Genomic DNA, 22,014 nt, shown 5'->3' on the forward strand with positions numbered 1-22,014 from the left:
AATCTAAAACAAATTATCCAAATGTATTCAGAATGGTGAATTACATGTTATCGATGATAAAATGTATCTGGAAGACATTTTATGACGCCTTTTCTATAAATATATGTACATAAACATATATACTTACTCCTAAACACACACACACACACACACATATATTCCTCTACTTGGGAAACTATATATGGTCAATTAAGAGGTTCAGCATATGTAGAACTAGGAACCTATATCTATATTGCTAAGGAATTCATTTAACATATCACTTAATATACTTAACATAAATTTCTAGAAAAGTTACCACTTTTTATTTTCTTTAAAAAGCTAGGTCAAAGCATAATTGCCAAAAGACAAATGTTCAAAGTGATGAGCAACTGTACACACACACACACACACAACTTTTTATCGTAGAAGCCAAACATGTGAACTAAAAGGTGGACACACCTCATCACAATAACATGTCTTTCTGTTCTATGTACAATGCTACACTTTGTTTGCATCCCAGATTTCTCATAGCACTTTGGAAAGTGAAGCACATAAGGATAACCCAAGAAAGCAGCACCAATAATACTGTTTCAACGTGGCATTATCACTCTATTAAAATTATGTCACTGGCCCTTACTTTGGGAATGAAAGGTGTCCCCACTCTCATCTCTTGTGATTAACACTAAGCTAGTTGGTTAGACCTTGGCTATTCTGATGGCAAAGATGAACTTTGTTTACAACTTTCTCATTAAATGTCTTCAAGCAGAAATTGTCAAAAAAGAGAAATATATGAAGTGATAGTAAAAACATCTTTACCATTTTATAATCTCATTTAAAGTCTAGAATGTGAAGTTTAATAACTTTAAATTAAATTTTCTGTATGGTCTACTGACAGGTATAGGATAAGACAAAAAGTTCTCAAATATAATAATACCTAAAGTCATAAGTGCTCCAAGTAAAAGCCATCCAGCTTGGGTGCGCTGTAAGGACAGCCTGCTGTTTTGGGCAGCAGTTCTTAAGAGATCTTCAGCAATACTAACTACCATCTGCAACAAAAAAGTTAAAGAAATCAACTAAGAAAATACATAGCTAATATACTTTATTAAAACAGAAGTTGTCCTTTTTTGTTGTTGCTGTTAACATGTTTTTAAAGAGACAATATCAAGGCCTATTCAATCCCAACTGCACTGCTGACTCTGAGGAGACCCAGAACAGCACAGTGGTGAAGGTGAGCTCTAGAGCCAGCCTGCCTGGGTTCATGTTCATGCACCAGCTTTGTGGTTTCTGGCTCTCTGACCTTGGACAAGTTAACCTCCTTGCCTTAGGTCCCTCACTGGCAAAACAGGAATAAAAGTGCCTTCTTCACTGTTTCAAGGATTAAATTAGTTGATGAAACAAAGCACTCAGAACAGTGCTCGTCCCTGTAACCACATAACAAATATTATTATTACTGGTACTACTATAGCCCTGGCTGGTTTGGCTCAGTGGATTGAGCATCGGCCTGCGAGCTAAGTGTCGCTGGTTCGATCTTCCAGTCAGGGCACATCAGAGAAGGAAAACTCTGACTCCAAAAAACCTCCGCTGCCTTGCGGCATACCTCTTCAGGGGAAAGGCTAAGGGAGTAAACCCCGACAGAAAATCCGGAGCCGGAGTCCCTAAGGCGGTTTGACGTAGTCAACACCGGCAACTCCTGTGGCGCACCTGAAGCCAAGCTGTATCGACTCCGTCTTTCCCTTGGATCCTTCAGCTGCGAAGAGAGGGGGGGTCTGCTGCATGGGCAACAGCAGACCCTCCATATCACCCTGCCCAGGCTCTGTAGCTTCAGCTTCACTGGAGAGGACACTCCAGCGTCATTGCAAGGTGTTGATTCAACATGGGAGGAGACAGATACCGTGTCACTCCCGAGTCGGACTGCACAGCCATTCTCGGCGGTGCAGATAGACTCTTAAGAAGCTACACCATCGTCTCTCGAGATGGACGGCTGCCAACAGTACTACTATCCTATATTCAAAGGTTTGCTGAAGTCCTATTATGCAACTGCCATTAAGCTAATCTTATGGTGCTTATAGTCTTAAGAGAGAGAAGACACAGGAAAAATGGGATGTAACAAGCAGCACATGATTAAATGACAAATAGTAGTTCAGAGGTGGTAGTGGTCAAAAAGGCTGTCAAAGACTGAACAGTTTTGAAGAGACTTCATGAAAGAGGTGAAATTTGAATTGGGCCTCTAAACAAATAGATAAGTTTGGTTTAGGTGAAGAAACAAGAAGGGCATAGAGGCTGAAGAAAGCAAGATGACTAGTCTGATTTAGAGCAGGGAGAAATTAGAGTGAATGGGTAGAATGAAGGTGAATTATGAAGGTACCATTTACCTGACAAAGGCAATCATATTTTATTCTCTGAGTACTAGGTACTCCCTAAGGGTCTCTGAGCAAACTCGAAATAGGACAATTGTGTGGAAGAACCCGGAGAAAAAGATTTCAAGGACCATCAGTGAGAAGACAATTACATGACAAAGGGAGATGGAAACCTAGACTCAAGTAGTAGCTATGGAACTCATGGGGATGAATGAACATGGGCCTAATGACCCAGAAAAAAAAAGAAGTTAAAATCTAGACCCGATCTGCCTATGTAAAGTTGCAAATAATATTTATAAAAATAGTTAATATTCCTGAGAAGAAAACCATGATGGTAGTAGGACATACAGTAAAAATAGAAGGAGAGGACAGTCACTGATTCACAAACCCATTCAACTTCAATTGTTATCAAAATGCCAAATATGGCAATTGCATATTCTCCTGACATCTTTTAGTGTACTGAATTTTTATTAATAAAAGCTGAAAGAAAAGCTCTGATTTCTAAGTAATAGTAATTACTTCGGATTTTTTCTCTAAAATAAATTATGAAGTCATACTATACCCAAACAAAATCTATTTATTATTCCTATGTCAGAATTAAATATCAAATTTTAATTAGGGTCTGTCAACTCCGTATTAGCAGGACCCTGTTTTATATTATCATAGTAAATCTGTTGTCTGTCTCCTGGTCACCTAGTTCACATTAAACACAGAACGTGTTCCAAATAAAGACTAAAGCCCACATGACAGTGCTGCAAGTTTAGGGTTTCTATCCTACCTTTCCCTTTGCATGAGGAATGCCCAATGGACACTGATGAACTCCACCTAACAAGGCAGCCATTGCGAAACTGTATCCACTAACAGCTTCTGGTGAGGTTTTCAAGTTGTTGAGCCGTTCAGCACACCTGTCTAGAAATGGTGTCAACTGGAAAGGTAATGCCACAGCCACACAGCGCAAACACCATGCAGCAGCAAGCCGAGCAGCTATACTTGGATGAAGAAGCACAGACGTCACAGTCTCCAAAAGTCCTAATAAAGAAATACTCAAAAAATTACTCTTCAATGAAGTCAAATGATTTCATGAACTAAAAGACTATGTAGACTATGTATTTGGTTGGCCAAAAAGTCCATTTAGTATTTTCTGTAAAATAAAAAACACATTTTTTCATTTTCACCAATAACTTTATTGATTTGGATATTTTGAGAATGCTGGCTATCTCCTGCTATTGACTTCTAGTTGGTCAAGACCAGGGGTGCTGCTGAACATCTTCCAGTGCATAAGACAGCCCCACAGCAAAGAATTATTTGGCCAAAATATCAATAGTACCAAGAAATTTGCAAACCACTTTTGACACATTTGATTAATCATGGCACCTTCTCCACACATTGCACAAATCTTTCTTTGAGTTCCAGTTGTGTTTTCACCGTTCTTAAAATAATAAAACATAATACACCAAAAATATTGTGCATCTTCTTCCATCTTCAATATAAAATGGCTACACAAAAATTCACCAATTTTGACAAGGTTTTTTTAATGTATGCTGATATGACAGGTGTCACAATGCAATCTAACAAAATGGTTTCAAATGAAGTTAAAGACAACTAAGCGCTACTAGAGCCACTACACAGAAAAAAACAAACTTTGTGGCCAACCCAATACAACATAATAATTAAAATTATAATCATTATGGTTTCAAAGAGATACTTTCAGAACTTTGCCAAAAACACGTACATTACTTCATAAACAGTAGAGTACTTTAAAGGAACGTTTTCTACATAGTATAATTATATTCAATAAAATATAAATGTTGATGTAAAATTAAATGAAAGCATCCAAAAAATTTTAGTCAAAACTACCGTGACTTTTTTTTATTTGTCTCTCTAAACTTGATTTCACTATTTAATTCATTTCTATCACAGTGAATTTTAAATTAAATACAACTCAATGTTTAATAAATGATCTAAATTGTTCATTTCATGACAAACAGCTAATCAGGAGTTAAGTATCAACTATACCTGTAACTTTTAAAGCTAGTGAAAAAATATTTCAGCCAATAGCAGTTATCATACCTATAGAGGCTTCCTGAATAAGAGGGGAGGCAGTGGCACTGAGGCTCTGCACTAGGCTCCCGAGCTCCTGGAGGGCACAGACCATCACGTGCTGGCTGGCTGCGATGTCCGCTGCTCCAGACTTGTTTTCACTACTAGTGTCGTTCACTACTGCTTCTGCAAATACAAACCATGTACTCTATGAGCGTGAATTAAACTGTGATATAATTTTCTTGATCTACACAATTATATTCTTAGGTCATCCCAACTGATTCCTGAGTGTTAAAATTCTGTATGTAGTTATTTCTCAGCAGAAAACTTGTGTGACTAATAGTGAAGTAACCTGCAAACATTGTTTAATCACTTCATGGCTATGCTTAAATACATATATAGTGAGATATTTTGTCTGCCTCTAGGATAATACCCAATTTTAGCAAACAGCAACAAACTGTAGAGTACAAAAGCACAAACTTTGGAGAAAGAAGACTCAGGTTCAAATCCCAGTTCTACCAGTCATGTTAGCTATATGGCACTGGACAAGATTCTCAACCTAAGGGGTAAGTGCCTATTCTGAAAAGTACTGTCATGATTAAATGGTCAATGCACATAAAGAATGTAGCACAAGCTCTGGCTTCTGTGGCTCAGTGGATTGAGCGTCGGCCTGAGAGCCAAGTGTCGCTGGTTCAATTCCCAGTCAGGGCACATGACTCGGTTGCACGTCAGGTCCCCAGTTGGGGGCGCAAGTGAGAAGCAACCACACAGTGATGTTTCTCTCCCTCTCTCCTCCCCCCTCTCTCTAAAAATAAAAAATTTAAAAAACAACAAATAAGTAAACAAATTATTTAAAAAAAGAAGAATGTAGCACAATGCTGCCCCCAATCGTCGTCGGCAGCCGTCCATCTCGAGAGACGATGGTGTAGCTTCTTAAGTGTCTATCTGCACCGCCGAGAATGGCTGTGCAGTCCAACTCGGGAGTGACACGGTATCTGTCTCCTCCCGTGTTGAATCGACATCTTGCGATGACGCTGGAGTGTCCTCTCCAGTGGAGCTGAAGCTACAGAGCCTGGGCGGGGTGATATGGAGGGTCTGCTGTTGCCCATGCAGCAGACTCCCCCTCTCTTCACAGCTGAAGGGTCCAAGGGAAAGACGGAGTCGATACAGCTTGGCTTCAGGTGCGCCGCAGGAGTTGCCGGTGTTGACTACAACATCAAACCGCCTTAGGGACTCCGGCTCCGGATTTTCTGTCGGGGTTTACTCCCTTAGCCTTTCCCCATAAGAGGTATGCCGCAAGGCAGCGGAGGTTTTTTGGAGTCAGAGTTTTCCTTCTCTGATGTACCCTGACTGGAAGATCGAACCAGCGACACTTAGCTCGCAGGCCGACGCTCAATCCACTGAGCTAAACCAGCCCCCAATACACATTTAATAAATGTTAGCAGCTATTACTGTTTACTTACTATTATTACTGCTATTTCAAGTGCTACAATATTATTAGTATAATAGTATTGTTGTCAAATTACTGATCAGAAAATGAATTTATAAAGAAAGTAGCTTTAGAATTTCTTACTAGAATGTTCCTCAAAGTCCCCATTAGCAATTCTGCCTCCTCCCCTCCCCTTTGATTCCACTAGACTTGAAATGTATTTAAGATAAAACAACTGTACATCCTTTGTCAAATTACTAATTGAGAATGTATTCTGGGCCATGAATTCCAGATATATGACACTGTATTTAATTCTGCTTTTAGGATTTCTTAATCAAATGACTAATCTGTGTCCTTAAGATTATTAACTCAAATGACAGTAAAACTTTCTTACTCCTTTTGCACTCACTATGAATTAACAGACTATGAAATTTATAATACAGAATAATAGAATACAACAGATTAACACATTATGTACTCTAATTAAATACCTCTTTTCTCCTTAGATATTTCTGAATTTTAAAATGCATATACTCTTTCTTTGATTACTAAACTACAAGATGCCTGAACAGATAGTTATCTGTATCTGGTTCACTATTCTACTACCACCATTTGGCAGTATCTCTGGAACTAAAACATTTCTTCAATGAACCAATGCACAAATATATTTCAAGTTGTAAACCTGGGATATATTGCTAATTTAACATATCTAAAGATCTATATATCTCGTTAATTTAAATGTCCTTTAATTAACAATTTACAATTTTCAGTTAGTCCTGTACTTTTAAAAAATGGTTTGCTAAGTAAGGTACAAACAACAAAAACTGTAACTAAACTATTTGTAAATTTATTCACTAAAATAATATGTGAGTTTAATATCAAGTAGGAATACTCAATAAAAACAACTATTAAAACACAGCCCAGAAAAGTTAAACTAATCAGATCTGTTAGTAATTAGTAAGAACTAAATGACTAAAGACGGTCAACAACATTATTACATCAATTCTTACCTACTGCTTTCATTTGTTTTCCAATAGCTTGGCAAATTTCCTTGGCAGCTGCAATCTGGGCTTTTTCACCTAGCAAGCTGCCCACGGTAGCTCTCAGAATAAAGGAGACACATCGTCTTGAATACACAGCCTCTACATGTGTTTGCGTTGCCCGAGGGTGGGAAACCAGATCAAGTACGTGGGACAAGAATGTGGCGAAACTACGCTCCAACCACTGACCACCCAGTGTTGTGACAAAAACAACATATGCCTATAAACAGATTAAGATACAACTTCAAATAAATGTATATAACTGAACTGAAATGACAGATAAAGCAACCACAGTAATAACTGATAATGGCATGCAAATAAATTATATTTGAGATTAAAATAGAGAAAATTTAAAACATGAGACCTTTAGTACTTCTAGCATAGGAATTACTGGTATAATTTTCATTGACTAAAAATAGTTAAGACAATAGCTTCATGAAGAACACAGAGAGTGGTAAAGGAGGAAAAAAGGTGAATTCATCCTGGTCATGAAGAATAAAATAAATACAGACACAGAGCTACAAATAACTTGCTTTTGACTTTAAGATAAAAATGAGGGGGAGGAGATAATGAGGAAAAGAGAGGCAAGGGTCTAGTCAAGGAACAAGTATAAAGGACCCATGGACATGAGCAACACGGTGGGGACTGACTGTGGGAGAGGTGGGGTGGGCAGGGTAGGGGAGAGCCCATGGGGGAAAAATTGGGACAGCTGTAACTGAACGACAGTAACATTTTTAAAAATGGAAGAAAGAAAAGATAAAAACGATTACTTCTATTTATACTTGCTTCAAGATAAGAAATAGTTGGGATGATTTTAACTAAAATCACAAAGAAACATTTCATCTTATTAGGCATTATTAGATCATTAATCATAACATCCTATTTGGTGTTCATTATTATTTTAAAATTATAATTCCAAGTCAAGTTTAATTTCAGAATTACATTGGTGATTAACCATTTATGGAAAGCCAAAATATTAACCAAGATTTTTAGCTACAGGGTTGTTGAACAAAATTAAAATCTAAATACCTCCAGCTACCTAAATAACATTTCAATTATAACTGAATTATTTCACAACTGATTTGCTAAAAAGTAAGCTTTGAAAAAATTGTTAGGTATTTATATAAATATAGTAGACCCAGGCTTATTTATACATCATTAAGTATCACGCTTTCCAGAAAGCATGTAATTTGAAATTTAAATATAATTCATTCATTCGGTAAAATAAGTGTTTTTGGAATAAATCAGACAATATTAAAAATCTGTGTGAATACTGTTACTTAGCAAGAGTACTCCATGAATTTTCACAAGTGATACAAACAGAATTCTTTTACATGTATGTATTACAAACCTGTGTGACTCCAACTCTCACTTCACGATTCACAGACCCTCCAACCTTTAACATTTCTCCTCCACTCTTTAAGAAGCCTGACCCTCCACGTAGAAATCCTGTGGCCATGAGTTCTAAGACTTCATCAAACGTCGCTCGCTTCACATTCTGGCGCATTACTTTCAGGAAGAAAAGTAAATTTATTAAGTAAACATATTTTGCTATTAAATAATATTTTCTAATGATCTAGCTTTAAAATTCAAGTAATTATTTTAAAGCATACCTAAATTACTACAAAGGAGATGTCATTTAGTTTTCCTATTATCTTAAAATTTACAATGTGCTTGTAAAAATAAATTCAATTTGAAGCAAAAATGTTAGGAAGAACAAAAGAAACTAGAAATTAAAATCAATTCAATAAATCTATGACAAAAGTCCAATAATGATGTAACCTTGATATGTGTAACACAAGGACAAAGCATACCCTCAGGTGACACTGCTAACTGACCACAGCCTCCTTCCCAAAACTGAGATAGACATAAACAAACTTTGTCAAGACCATGCTTTCTATACAACAGTTATCAATGCATTAAAGTGTCACTGGACTATTGACTTGCCATCCCTACTATACAGGTTCACATTTTATGAAGTCCTTTCACACATAGTAGCAAATATAATCTTCACAAGAATTCTGTGGGAAAGACATAAAGCTCATGATTAATTATGTAGGCTTTGGAATTTGACTGCCTGGATTTAAATTTCAGCTCTAACACTTAATATTAACACTTAGTAGAACACAAATCATGCAATCTCTCTAAACTTCAATTTTCTTGTTTACAAAACGGGAATAACAACAGTACTTACAATTTATAGGGTATTTGTGAGGGTAAACGATTCTGCTATATTCTTAAATCAATGCCTGGCACATAGCACTTAATAAATGTTATCTATCATCATCATAATCATCATCTAAGTTACAGACTGAAATAATTATTGTTAAAGATGAAGAAAACAAAGATCAAGGGGTTTCACCGCTAATAACCTACGATCTAGGACTTGACTCTAAAACATCTAATTCCCTTTCTACTAGATAGAAATGGAGTAGTGGGGACAACAGCAGAGCTGGGTTTGCTCAATGTCTACACACAACTGTGCTGAAGCCTCTTTATGAAACTGTGAGGCACAGGAGAAGTCACGTGAAAAGTCAGTGCTGCCTCTGATTCTACTGATAATGTTAGTCAAGAAACATGAAAAATAATACTGGCTACAAATGGGGACCTAGTCATCAGAGATTTAAAGTAAAAAAGCATATAAAGTGCCAGATTCCAATCCCGTGAACATAATACAAAATCATTTCATAAATCTTACTTGCTTACATGTCCAATATATTTGCTACATATTATCTTGTAAATTATCATTATAAAAAAATGTCTTGACTACCAATAAAAATGCCATTTGGCTACTTTAACTTCATGAAAAAGTAGACAAATATCTAACAACATAAATCCTTTAAAGCAATTTGCCTATAAGTAATAACTCATTTAGAAGGAACCATTCCATATACTTTCAAATGTCTGTTACAGTCTAGATCGGGGGTTGGCAAACAATCATACCTGTTGCTTGCTTTGGCATCAGTGCTGTAGCCATGACGGTTCCTAAGAGTTTAGACACAGCGACTCGGACTCCATAATTTGAGTTTTCCAAAGCCTTAAAGCAGAGAGTGGCTATATTTTCCAGTTCAGCAGTCCACATGAACACAGCTTCATTCTGTAGTTCGAGTAGACACTGTAATTAAAAAAAAAAAAAAAAAGTAAATCAATCAAACCCTAAAACTTCCACTTCCAGAGATGGAGTAAAAAGAACCAGATTTCAGATTTACTCTCCTGAAATAATCAAACCATTTTAGACAAAATACATGAAAAAACAGGTTTCAAGACACTGAACATTAGGAGATAAAGACTGTGACCCTTAAGAAATGGAAAACAACCCTGACTGCTGTGGCTCAGTGGATTGAGCGTTGGCCTGTGAACCAAGTATCGCTGGTTTGATTCCCAGTCAGGGCACATGATTAGATTGCACACCAGGTCCCCAGTTGGGGGCACGTTAGAGGCAACCACACATTGATGTTTCTCTCCCTCTCTTTCTCCTTTCCCCTCTCTCTAAAAACAAATATAATAAAAATTTTAAAAAGAAATGGAAAACAAACAAGATGAACCCTACAACTGGCCCAGCTTATTGCCTTGAGAAAGCTTCCAGGACCTAGAAGGAAATGTTTAACAATAACTTCTTTATTAGAAACAAGAAAGGTCTCAAATCAATAAACTCAGCTTCCACATTAAGAAACTAGAGCATATTAAGCAGGACACAGAAAAATACTAATACTAATAACACAGACAGCAAAGGAAATCAATAAACAGGATAACTGAAAATATACAGTAATGGAACCAAAAGCTGCTTTAAGATGACCAATAAATTTGATAAATCTCTAGCCAGATAGATGAAGAAAAAGACAAAGGACACAAATTACCAAAGTTAGGAATGAGAGAGGTCACATCACTACAGATTCAATATATATTAAAAGAACAAAGGGACTATTACAAACTTTATGCCAATAAATTTGACAACTTGTATGAAACAGACAATTCACTCAAGAAAAAAAGATTACCTAAATACCCCAATAACTATTTTAAAAATTAGATTTGTAGTTTTAAATTTTGCCCCAAAGAAAACTGCAGGCCCAGAGAGCTGTAGTGGTGAACTAAACCAAACTTTTAAGTAAAAAATAATACCAATTCTATACAGACTCACAGAAAACTGAAGAAAAATGTATACTTCTCAACCCATCATATGAGGCCAGTAATACCCAGATACTGAAACTGGATAAAGATACTACAGGAGAAGAAAACTATATAACAATATCCTTCATGAACACAGATTTTAAAAGTTCTAAGCAAACATTTAGTGATTCTAATCCAACAATATATAAAAAAGATAATATATCATGACCAAGGGGGTCCATCCTAGGAATGAAGGATTGATTAAAATTCTAAAAGTAATCAAAGGAGTTCATTACATTAGCAAATTAAAAAAGGAAAGTCATGATCATCTCAATAGATGTTTGAAAAACATTGAAAAGAATACAATTGAAGGGACGTGAATGACATCAGTGGAGTGTGTCAATGTCACACTGTAATACTGTACTATACTTCTGCAAAACATTACCATGGGGGAAACTGTGTATAGATTTACAAAAATCTCTATATTATTTCTTACAATCGCATGTAAATCTACAATTATCTTAAAGAATTTAATTAGGAAACAGAAACAACACAGAAATCAAATTTAAATGAAATGGCATTTGACAAAGTCCAACATCCTGTTAGAAAGTTAAGAATATAAGGGCACTTCCTCAACCTGATGAAGGTTATAAAGAAAAACTGACAGGTAACATGATACTTAATGGAAAAGGACTGAATGTTTTTTCCTTGGGGATATGGGACAAGACAAGGATGTCTGCTCTCATGTTTTCTATTCAACACTACTGAAGGATTCAGCCAGTCAGCAGAGTAAGGAAAGAAATATAAATAAAAGGTATCCAGATTGGAAAAGAAGTAAAACTGGTTTTATTCATACACAACATGATTGTCTACATAGACTATCTGATAGAACCTATTAAAAATCTGATGTCAGTTTAGCAAGGTTGGTGAATACAAGATCAATGTACAAAAATCAATTGTATTTCTATCTGTTACTAATAAACAATTAGAAATTAAAAAATTTTTAACTCAATGCTATTTAAAATAGTATAAAAATATGAAATACTTGGGGAGAAATCTCACAAAAGACGTGCAAAACCTGTACATTGAAACCACAACATGTTGCTAAGAGAAATCAAAGAAGACCTAAATGAATGAGAGATATATTATGTTCATGGGTTAGAAGACTTAATATTGTAAGCTGTTAACTCTCTGCAAACTGATCTATATATTCAATTCAACCTGAATCAAAATCCCAGCATGTTAGTTTTGTAGAAATTGATAAGTTAAAATTCATATGGAAATGCAAAGTATCTAGAATAACCAAAACTACTTTGAAAAAGAAAAAGTTAAGGGCTGACACCACCTGATTTTAATACTTATTATAAAGGAACAGTTATCAAGAATGTGCTATTGCCATCAAGATAAATAATGCAACATAATAAAGATCCAAAAATAGACCGAAATTTATATGAACAACAGATTTTCAACAAATGTGCAAAGACAAACTGTGAAGAAAAGATAGTCTTTTCAACATTGTACTAGAACAAGTCCTGGGCTCCTGACAGCCCAGCCTCAGAGAAGGAAAACTCTGACTCCAAAAAACCTCCGCTGCCTTGCGGCATACCTCTTCAGGGGAAAGGCTAAGGGAGTAAACCCCGACAGAAAATCCGGAGCCGGAGTCCCTAAGGCGGTTCGACGTTGTAGTCAACACCGGCAACTCCTGCGGCGCACCTGAAGCCAAGCTGTATTGACTCCGTCTTTCCCTTGGACCCTTCAGCTGCGAAGAGAGGGGGGGTCTGCTGCATGGGCAACAGCAGACCCTCCATATCACCCTGCCCAGGCTCTGTAGCTTCAGCTTCACTGGAGAGGACACTCCAGCGTCATCGCAAGATGTCGATTCAACACGGGAGGAGACAGATACCGTGTCACTCCCGAGTCGGACTGCACAGCCATTCTCGGTGGTGCAGATAGATTCCTAAGAAGCTACACCATCGTCTCTCGAGACGGACGGCTGCCAACGAACAACAACTAGAACAAGTGAATATCCATGTGCAAAAAAAAAAAAAACAAAACCGAACTTTGATTCGTAACTTACGTTATATATAAAAATTAACTCAAAATAAATCATATATTAAATATAAAACCATAAAACTTTAAGAAGGAAACACAGCCCTGGTTGGTGTGGCTCAGAAGGATTGAGCGTCGGCCTGTGAACTAAAGGGGTCGCCAGTTCGATTCCCAATCAGGGTACATGCCTGGGTTGCAAGCCAGGTCTCCTTTGGGGGCGTATGAGAGGCAATCATACATTGATGTTTCTCTCCCTCTCTTTCTCCCTCCCTTCTCCTCTCTCTAAAAATAAATAAATAAGATTTAAAAAAAAAAGAAGAAGAAGAAGGAAACACAGGAGAAACTGTGGGTTAGGAAAAGTTTTCTTAGTCACAACACCAAAAGCACAATCTGGTAAAAGAGACTTTACCAAAATTCAAAACTTCTCTATTTAGAAAGAATTTAGAGAATAAAAAGATAAGCCATAGGCTTGGAGAAAATATTTGCAAATAACATATCTGATACAAGAATATATTAAAGAACCTATAATGTACCCTCAAAACTTAATAATAGAAAACAAATAACTCAATAAAACAATGCACAAAAGTTTTTGATTGGCTCTTCATCAAAGAGATGTCAATGGCAAGTAAGCACCTAAAAATATGCTCATTATTAATCATTAAAGAAATGCAAATTAAAGCCACAATGAGAGACCTGTACATATCTATAAGAAGAGCTAGAATTAAGATGACTGGCAATACCAAATGTTGGTAAGGATTAGCAGGAAGTGGGATGGTACAAGTATTTTGGAAAATACTGGCACATTTCCAAAAGTTAAACATAAATCTAGCATATAATCTAGCCATTCCACTCCTCGATATCTACCCAAGTTAAATGAAAGCATGTATCCATACAGAAACCTATACACAGATGTTCACAACAGCTTTTCGGTAATAGCCTAGACTGGAAGCAACCCTAATGTCCATTATAGGTGAAGGAATAAACCAATTGTGGTAGAGTCATATGATGAAATACTACTCAGCAATAAAAAGCAATAAACTATTAAATAAACATATAACGACACAGATGTATTTCCAAATAATTATACTGAGTAAAAGAAGCTAGACCCTCCTTTCCCCCCAAAAAGAGCACATTCCACATAATTCCATTTATATAGAATGAAATGAAACTAATCCGTGGAGACAAAGGGTGTGCCATCATATTTCAAACCTTAAAGGAACAAGCAGGATAAGGAGTGTTACACATGGGTCCAGTACTAACCTTGGCAACCGCACAGCGAACAGCCATCGACCTGTCAGTCAAGAGGGACCTGGCATTCTTATAAATATCACGATGAGAAGAAGCTGCTGCACCACCAAGTCCATTTAGAACTTTCTGTAGACTCATTAAGATTTCACTTCGCCCTTGAGACTAGACTCAAACATAAAGAAAACTTAAAAACTATGTTGTAAAGCAAATTCCACATTTAAACAAGGACATACCAAAACACAAAAGCTCTCTGGGCCTAATGTTCTTACTCTAAATTGCACATAGTAAAGTAATAAAAAAAAAGTATTCTAGAGAGTACTCGAAAGGTAAAAATAATTACTAAGTTCAATTAAATAGTATCTTTCTGAGAAATTAGGTTACAGCAGGTAAACACATCTCAAAGTTTCCATGACCCGTTGAAGTGGTTACAACAAGTAAAAACATTCCAATGCTCCCATGACCTGCTGAGGCCCAATATAATGAGAATATAAAGACAAATTCAAACGCCTGAGTATCATATCTCAAGGATCCAAACTTTCAGAATGTGAAAGGTTAGGTAAAAAGCAATTAAGTAATATAAACCAACTAAAAGATAAAGAAAACATCTAACATTTTAAAAACTTGCCACAGATGTGCCCAATTCTCACTTTCTTGTGACAAATTCAAACTCGTTCCCATACTCTTATAATGCTTGATTCATGTTTCTAGTGTATTTATTCAAACACAGATCTCTTTCACCAGGCTGTAAGCCTTCTGATGTCGGGGGCCATGTCCTATTCATCTTTATATGCCTGATGCCTGACAATATGTTCTCAACTCTTATTTAATAAACAAATACAAATAGTTCCTGGAAAATATTGTCCCACAACTCTTTAGCTTTCCTAAATAAGGGGATTAGACTATGAGAATCCAGGGCTTAGTCTGTTTTTACTAACTTCAAGTTAACAAGGAATTCTCAGAAGCAATAACAAATTGACATGACAAAACATAACTATTTTCACTTGATATTAGCTACTGTGGACTGAATAGTATCCCCCCAACCCAAAAGATTAGTTCAAGTCCTAAGTGCTATTACTTGTTGGCATGACTTTATTTGGAAATAGGTCTTTGCAGATGAAATCATGTAAAGATGAGGTCTTACTGGATGAGGGCGGGCCCTAATCCAATGACTGGTATCCTTATAAGAGAAGACTTTAGACACAGAACACAGGTAACACCATGTGACTATGGAAGCAAAGATTGGAGACATCTAAAACCAAAAAACTCCAAGGAATGCCAAGGATTGCCAAGGACTGCCAAGGACTGTCAGTAACCACTAGAGGCTAAGAAGGCAAGGAAGGATTCTTCCCAAGAGGTTTCAGAGGAAGCATGGCCCTGCTGATGCCTCTAGCATCCAGAATTGTGAGACAATAAATTTCGGTTGTCTTAAGCCACCCAGTCTGTGGTTATTTATTACGGCAGCCCTAGAAAACTAATACATTAGCTATAGAACAAAAAATAAAATGGTAATGCGAAAATACCCAGAAGGCTAAATAACAAATGATGGGAACACTGATTCTTTGTCAAAGAAAAGCATTCTTTCCCTACTCCCTGTAATATGAGGTAAGAACCATTTTTAAAAAGGGGCAAGAATTTTATTTTTTGCAAGTAATAATTTTAAATTACCTTCCTGCTAAGCAGTACAAGGCAAACATATATTTTCAAATGACACTTAACTCTTGCCACTAGCAAAACATGTAAATAATATTTGTTGTAAAACTTACCTCTGCACTTTTCAGAGATTTCAAAAGATTATTTACTGTGTCTGGAAATGCACTGCCTAGCATTCTCCCCATTTTTTCATAAAATGCTCCAATACAAGTCACTGCAGCCCTGTAAGAAATGGTATTTTCATTAGTTGCTGTTCAGGTTAATAATACTTTTCTCATTTTCAGAAATCAGTTTATATTTGTGCAGGGCACTTTTGGCTACGAATCCTTAATTTTCAACTTTAAAAAACACCTTGTTAATATGCCCTAATCTCTTCAAAACTTTTGATATCTACATCTATCTCAAACAACACAAAACGTGATCACAACTTATCTATGCAATTGAAAACAGACTGAAGAATCAGTATTCAGAATCATTTCCCCACTTCCTCTGTAAGCTATTAGACTGGCCCTGGCAGCTGGAATGTTGGTGTTCTAGAGTTCTATCCTTGGCACCTTCCGTCCTCAAACAGAAGTATACTCTTCCTAGGTAACTTCAGCCATACCAAAGAGTTCAACCTATTCCCAAATCTCCATTCTCTTCTCACCAAAACCACATTCTCGACTCAGTTCTCTAAAATCCAGAAAAGGAGTCTCACTTGCCTACATATATACACACTGTCGCTTGGCTATTCACACCAAGGCCCCAAACCCAGCATGCCCAGAATCAAACCCTTCTTCCTCTCACAACTTGTTTCCTCCACTATTTTATATCTTTCGGAAAAGGACTGTAAATAAGGTATAAATAGCCATTCCTTTTTTCAAATAGGTTTCTTTTGCCTAGAAAGTAGGTTGGCAAACTATAGCCTGTAGGTCAAATCTGGCCCATCATCCAGTCTGCCCCGTTTTTAAAATGACATTTTGTGAGCACACAGCCATACTAATTTATTTGCATACTGTCTGTGGCAGAGGTGAGTAGTTGTGACAGAGATGTACAGTTCACAAAGCCAAAAATATTTCCTATCTGGCCCTTTCCACAGCTGGCCAACCCCTGGCCTATCACATCCATCCTCCCCTCTTCCTATCTTAGCCCCTTACTTGACTAATTGCCATGTTTCCTTCCTTGACTGTTGATCTGCTTTGGCTGATGCTTCTTTGACAGGCCTTCCTTGAAAATGCTCTCTCCTCACAGCACAGCTAAGCTTATTTAGGTGCTATTTTCGTGTACTATAACTGCTGTGTTCCTTATTTAACTCTTTCACGGAATGTGTCCCTAAAGCCATTATCTTCAAGAGTTGCTCCAGAAATGTCTGCCTTTGATCCAAACCGCAAGTATGGGCTAGGAGCTGGGTTAAGCTCTTGATCTTGGGGTCAGCAAACTTGCAGGCAAAATGGTGCTCAACTCTGTCATCACAGCATGAAAGCAGCCACCTCCTAAATGAACAGTCATGTCTACACCCCAACAACGATTTATTTACAAAACAGGCAGCACGCTGGATTTGGCCTGTGGGTCTACAGTTTGCCCATTCCTGCCTCAATCCGATCACCTAGAAATTCTTTATGCTTCTTTCCATCCAAGCCTAGAATATTATCTCCATCCAAATTTACCAAAAGACCCCTGTTCAAACTGCTGACATTATACCAATCCTCTGTAGTTTGCTGAAAGTCCCAGCGGCAATGGAGCAAATGCTGAAATAGAACCCCTTCTCCAGACCTACTTAGGGAGCTTTTATTGTTAGCAGCATGCCTTGGGTTCAGTCTACCTGGAGGTCTTTACCATCAGCAGCCTCTTATTAAGACAAGTTTACTCTGAAAAACCAAAAAATGTTCAAGGGTTGATCTCAAAGTAAGTACTCACAGTTTTGTTGGTAAATAGGCTGCAGTGTCATCTTTACTTCTGATAATGTCATTGCATTTTTCAAGTGTTTGAAAAACAGTGAAAGTATCCCCAATGCTATAGAGGGCTGCGAGATTTTTAGCTAATAATTTTCGCGTAGGTGGTCCTGGTGAACTACTTATTAATCCAGTTAATTGTTCAACGAGTTTTTTCTGTTTTTCCTTAACATCAGTCTGTTATAAAAGAAAATAAAGAACATCACCAGTTTTCCTCTTATATGTACTTTTGGTGCCTTTTAGTCAAAATAAATACTTAACAGTTAAGGCACTCTATTAAAATCTATATTACATTAGGCATAAAATCACAAATGAGAATTTTCAAGATAAGAGTTCAGTAAGAAATGACTCATTCTTTACAACATGAAATAGTCTCCTCCATTCCCCTTCAAAGCCAAAAGTTTGCTGCCAATAAAAGTGATTAGACTAAAAAGTTTCCATGCCAACTTACTAAGGAATAAACCACATTGCAAGGATGTAAAATACTGGGCATATGGATAACTAATGTCTTAGAACCCAGATAACCTCTTCTTTAAAAGCAAAGTGAGTCCAAAAAGTCATAGGTCAGTGAAGGAAATCAAAAGAAACTCTGAAGGAGTCCTCAGCAAGAGAAAAAATATTCAGATCTACCCTTAATCAACAGTAAAAATTCATTCATTCATTCATTCATTCACTCACTCAAGAAATACGTATTGTACACTTATTATATGCCATGCACTATTCTAGGCATGAATATGGGGCAACAGTGGATACAACAAAGTCTATGCCCCTCATGAAATTACATTCTAGAGGGGAGACACAGAATTTACCAAGTAAAGAAATAAATTGTGGTGTGCTTACTATTTTACACTGATTAGTGAGGAAAGGCCTCTCTGAGAAGTGAACGTGTGAGATATGCAAATACCTGGGAGAGGAACATTCCAGGCAGAGGAAACTGTGTAAAGGCATGGAGGGAGCATGCTTTACATGCTTGAGGACAGTGAGAGGCCCGTTTGGGTGGAGCAGAGTAAGTGACAGGATGTAGCAGGAGATGAAATCAGGAGGCTAGAGGGGACCAGATGGTGTCGTCCTCATACATCATCAGAAAAATTATGTATTTTATTCTGACAGTTTGAAGCAGAGGAGGGACATGATCTAAATGTTTTAATGGCTCATTTTGACCACTGAGCTAAGAATACTCTACAAGGTACACATCGGAAGCACAGTGAGCACTGAGGAAGCTTCTGCAATAATCCAGATGAGAGATGAGGATGGTAGCAATGGAGATAATGAAAAGCAGTTTAATTTTGTATATATTTAGTGAATAGATCCAAAAGGATTTGCTAATGAATATGATGTGAAATTTGAGGAAAAAAAAGTCAAGAATGCCTCTAAGGTTTATTACCTGCGCAATTACAAGGATGAAGTAGTCATTTCCTGAGATGAAGAGCATTGGGGAAAGGAGAGGTTTGGAAGGGGGAGATCCAGAATTTAGTTTTGAACATGTCAACTTTGAGATGCTGTTTAGATAGCCAAGAGAAAGAGATAGAATGTCTCTTTGGATATCTGGGAGTCATTACTGTATTGATGGTAGTAAAAATCTGAGGTTAAATATCACTGTGAGAATAAGTAGACAGGTTTTTTAAAAAAGAAAAAGAAGGCTTCCCAGGACTGAGAAAGAATCAACAAAAGGAAATGAGGAGTAACTAGTGAAGTAGGAAGAAAACGAAAAGCAAATGGTGTCTTGGGAACCACAAGTAGGATGCAGTGTGCATCCACAGGAACAATAAAAATCAATTGTTTAATTTGAATGGAGGGTGTACAGGTGTATGTACTCTTCTGTATTTTTCATTTCCACAATAAAATAAAAAATATCCAAGTGTTTCAGGCAGAAGATCAACTATGTCAATTAATACAGAATATTGACCCACTGGTTCGAACAATTTGAGATACTAATGACTGGACAAGAGCTGTTCAGTAGACAAATACCCAGTTGGAGGGGGTTTAAGAGAAATAGAAATGTCTAGTTAAAGAAGCCTTACTAAAACTATACTAAAAGGCACCCACGCCCTGATAAAAACGAAACACAAATCCACAAGAGTAAAGAAACAGGAAACTAATCAATGCAAAATATGGAAGCCAAGTATCTCCAATAGGGAAAGCTAAGAAGAGACCCAATTTACAACAAAAAATCCCTTAAAAGCACATGTTGTTTGTTGTTGTTGTTTTGAGGCTCTAGGCGCGTATGGAAATGTTGTGCCTAGGAATGGAGGGAATGATTAAGAATCTAAGAAGCTGTAAGACTCCCATTATCTCTCTCCTCTATTCTGGACTTACGGAGCCCAGGCACAGCTGTGGGCTGGGAAAACTGCACTGAAAACATGGGGACTAAGTGAAAGTTTACATACTGAACGTTTAGGTCCCTAGCCTTCTCCCTCAATTCCTAGAACCTAAACAACTAGTCATGCACCCTAGAGCATGAGAATAGAAAAGTCTCTTCTGAGGAATGGCCAGCCAAAAGAAACCTATGCTACTAACACCAAGGGGTCCTCAAAGAACTGGACTAGCCTACAGTGAAGTGCAGTTAACAAACTTCACCCTGCCCAGAAAGCTTTTTCACTACTCACTCTTCTATTTAAGCAGACAACCAAAGATCATCAGATGTTTGAAGAAAGCATCTAAATTTAAAGACAGAAAATAAAACACACAGATAATGAAATAGACTAGGCAGGATGAAGAAAACAGAAGGAAAGTCTATTATTAACTCCTCAGAGAGCTGAATGAAGATATTGGGATTGCTAGAAAGCACTGAGGGACCACTTGAAGTTGGAGGTAATGAATTTAAGGTGACAGCAGTCATATAGTCATGTTTTGTCTCCAGTCACATTCAGCTGTCCAGGTACAGACATGAAACAGGCAACAAGGTGGGTTTAAAGGAGGTTTGGGTTTTGCTACAGAATAAAAAAAGTACAGACAAGAAACTGCTATTATAGTGTAACATTCTCAAGTTCCATAACTGTCCCACTACCTTTCCAAAAACGTTTTCTCACAAATCATGAACACAGAATATTCTTGACTGTGTTAACCCAACTGGAGGGGGAAAAAAAAAAAAGCAATACCATACCTTGTTGGCCGCCACCAAGACTTTATCAAGAAATCGCAACCATTCGAAGATAAAAACTGGCCTCTTTGCTTCAGTGATTTGAGCCAAAGCTTCTTCATTTAGCAATAAACTGTGGGCTAACTCCATTCCTGAAGTTTTAAGTTCACACCTTAAAGTAACAAATTTAAAAATACTTGTATGTTAAAAGTCCAGTTAATGATTGTAACCACTAAGATATGAAAAAGTCAAACTTTACTCCTCATAACATTTGAAAGAAACGTGCCTAATTTCTTTGATGCAAAACCTGAGAACTAAATTTTAAGCAGGGGCATTAAAGAAATGAAAGTAATGATTAGTGAGGAAAAATAATGAGACAAAAAAAGATTGAGAAAATTACTGCAAATGAGGCATTCTTCCAGGAAAAAAGAATGCCTAGAAAAACACATGTCATTAACCCATTCCAAAAATTGGAAACTGAAGCACCAAGATCCAACACCGGCCGGGTCTAACAACCCAGCTCCCTTCTTTCTCGTCCACCGCTGGGTGCGCAGCAAGCACCCTGACCCCTCCCGGCTGCACCTGGCCGAGGAGTGTCGAAACGTCACAGCAGGAAGATCCCCCACTGGAAGCCCCCCAGTCTTCCTACAAGGAAGGGGTGGGAGCGGCCAGGTCCCCCGGGCCAAAGCTCCAGTGACATCCCCGGGCGGTCCCAGAACGCAGCCGGCAGAGGCTATGCGCGTGGCGGTTCTGGGTTACCACGACTCCTCTGAAGACCTTAGCGCAGCGCCCGGCCTGGGGAAAATGCAGGAGGCCGCCACGGGCCTAGGTAGTCATTCAAGCTGTCAACCCCAGGAGGCGCGGGCTCAGAATCGAGTCCAGCGTTGGAAAACGGGAAATGTTCTTTACGAACTCGAATTTCCTCCCCGGCCCTCTGAAAACAGGGGCCAGAGGTGTGTGTACGCATCAATGTGCATGCTTTGGCGACAGACACGGCGGCCTCACCTCCAAGTCTGGCAGGGGCCGACCAGCTGAGCTCCAGGACCAGAAGCAGCCGCCTAGGGAGCCGGACGCCCCGCCTCCCGCACTCCTGCCAGCAGGAAAC

General features: G+C 37.8%; 1 protein-coding gene across 1 annotated transcript in view; it reads right to left on the reverse strand.

Moving 5' to 3' along the window:
• HEATR5B (HEAT repeat containing 5B) overlaps positions 1 to 21,981 on the reverse strand; it is a 72,491-nt gene extending 50,510 nt beyond the window's left edge. Inside the window, exons 1-11 of the mRNA XM_090281153.1 lie at positions 21,915 to 21,981; positions 20,934 to 21,081; positions 17,796 to 18,007; positions 16,013 to 16,121; positions 14,262 to 14,411; positions 9,789 to 9,960; positions 8,197 to 8,354; positions 6,816 to 7,065; positions 4,407 to 4,562; positions 3,115 to 3,365; positions 914 to 1,025 (exon numbers count right to left, since the gene is read on the reverse strand). Of these exons, the coding sequence (XP_090137279.1) occupies positions 914 to 1,025; positions 3,115 to 3,365; positions 4,407 to 4,562; positions 6,816 to 7,065; positions 8,197 to 8,354; positions 9,789 to 9,960; positions 14,262 to 14,411; positions 16,013 to 16,121; positions 17,796 to 18,007; positions 20,934 to 21,059 (1,696 nt within the window). The 5' untranslated portion in view covers positions 21,060 to 21,081; positions 21,915 to 21,981. The remainder of the gene's footprint in view (positions 1 to 913; positions 1,026 to 3,114; positions 3,366 to 4,406; positions 4,563 to 6,815; positions 7,066 to 8,196; positions 8,355 to 9,788; positions 9,961 to 14,261; positions 14,412 to 16,012; positions 16,122 to 17,795; positions 18,008 to 20,933; positions 21,082 to 21,914) is intronic.
• Between the last annotated feature and the right edge of the window lie 33 nt (positions 21,982 to 22,014).

Source organism: Furipterus horrens, unplaced genomic scaffold (assembly GCF_987537825.1).
Source record: "Furipterus horrens unplaced genomic scaffold, mFurHor1.1.pri manual_scaffold_6, whole genome shotgun sequence".
NCBI classification, from domain to species: Eukaryota; Metazoa; Chordata; class Mammalia; order Chiroptera; family Furipteridae; genus Furipterus; species Furipterus horrens.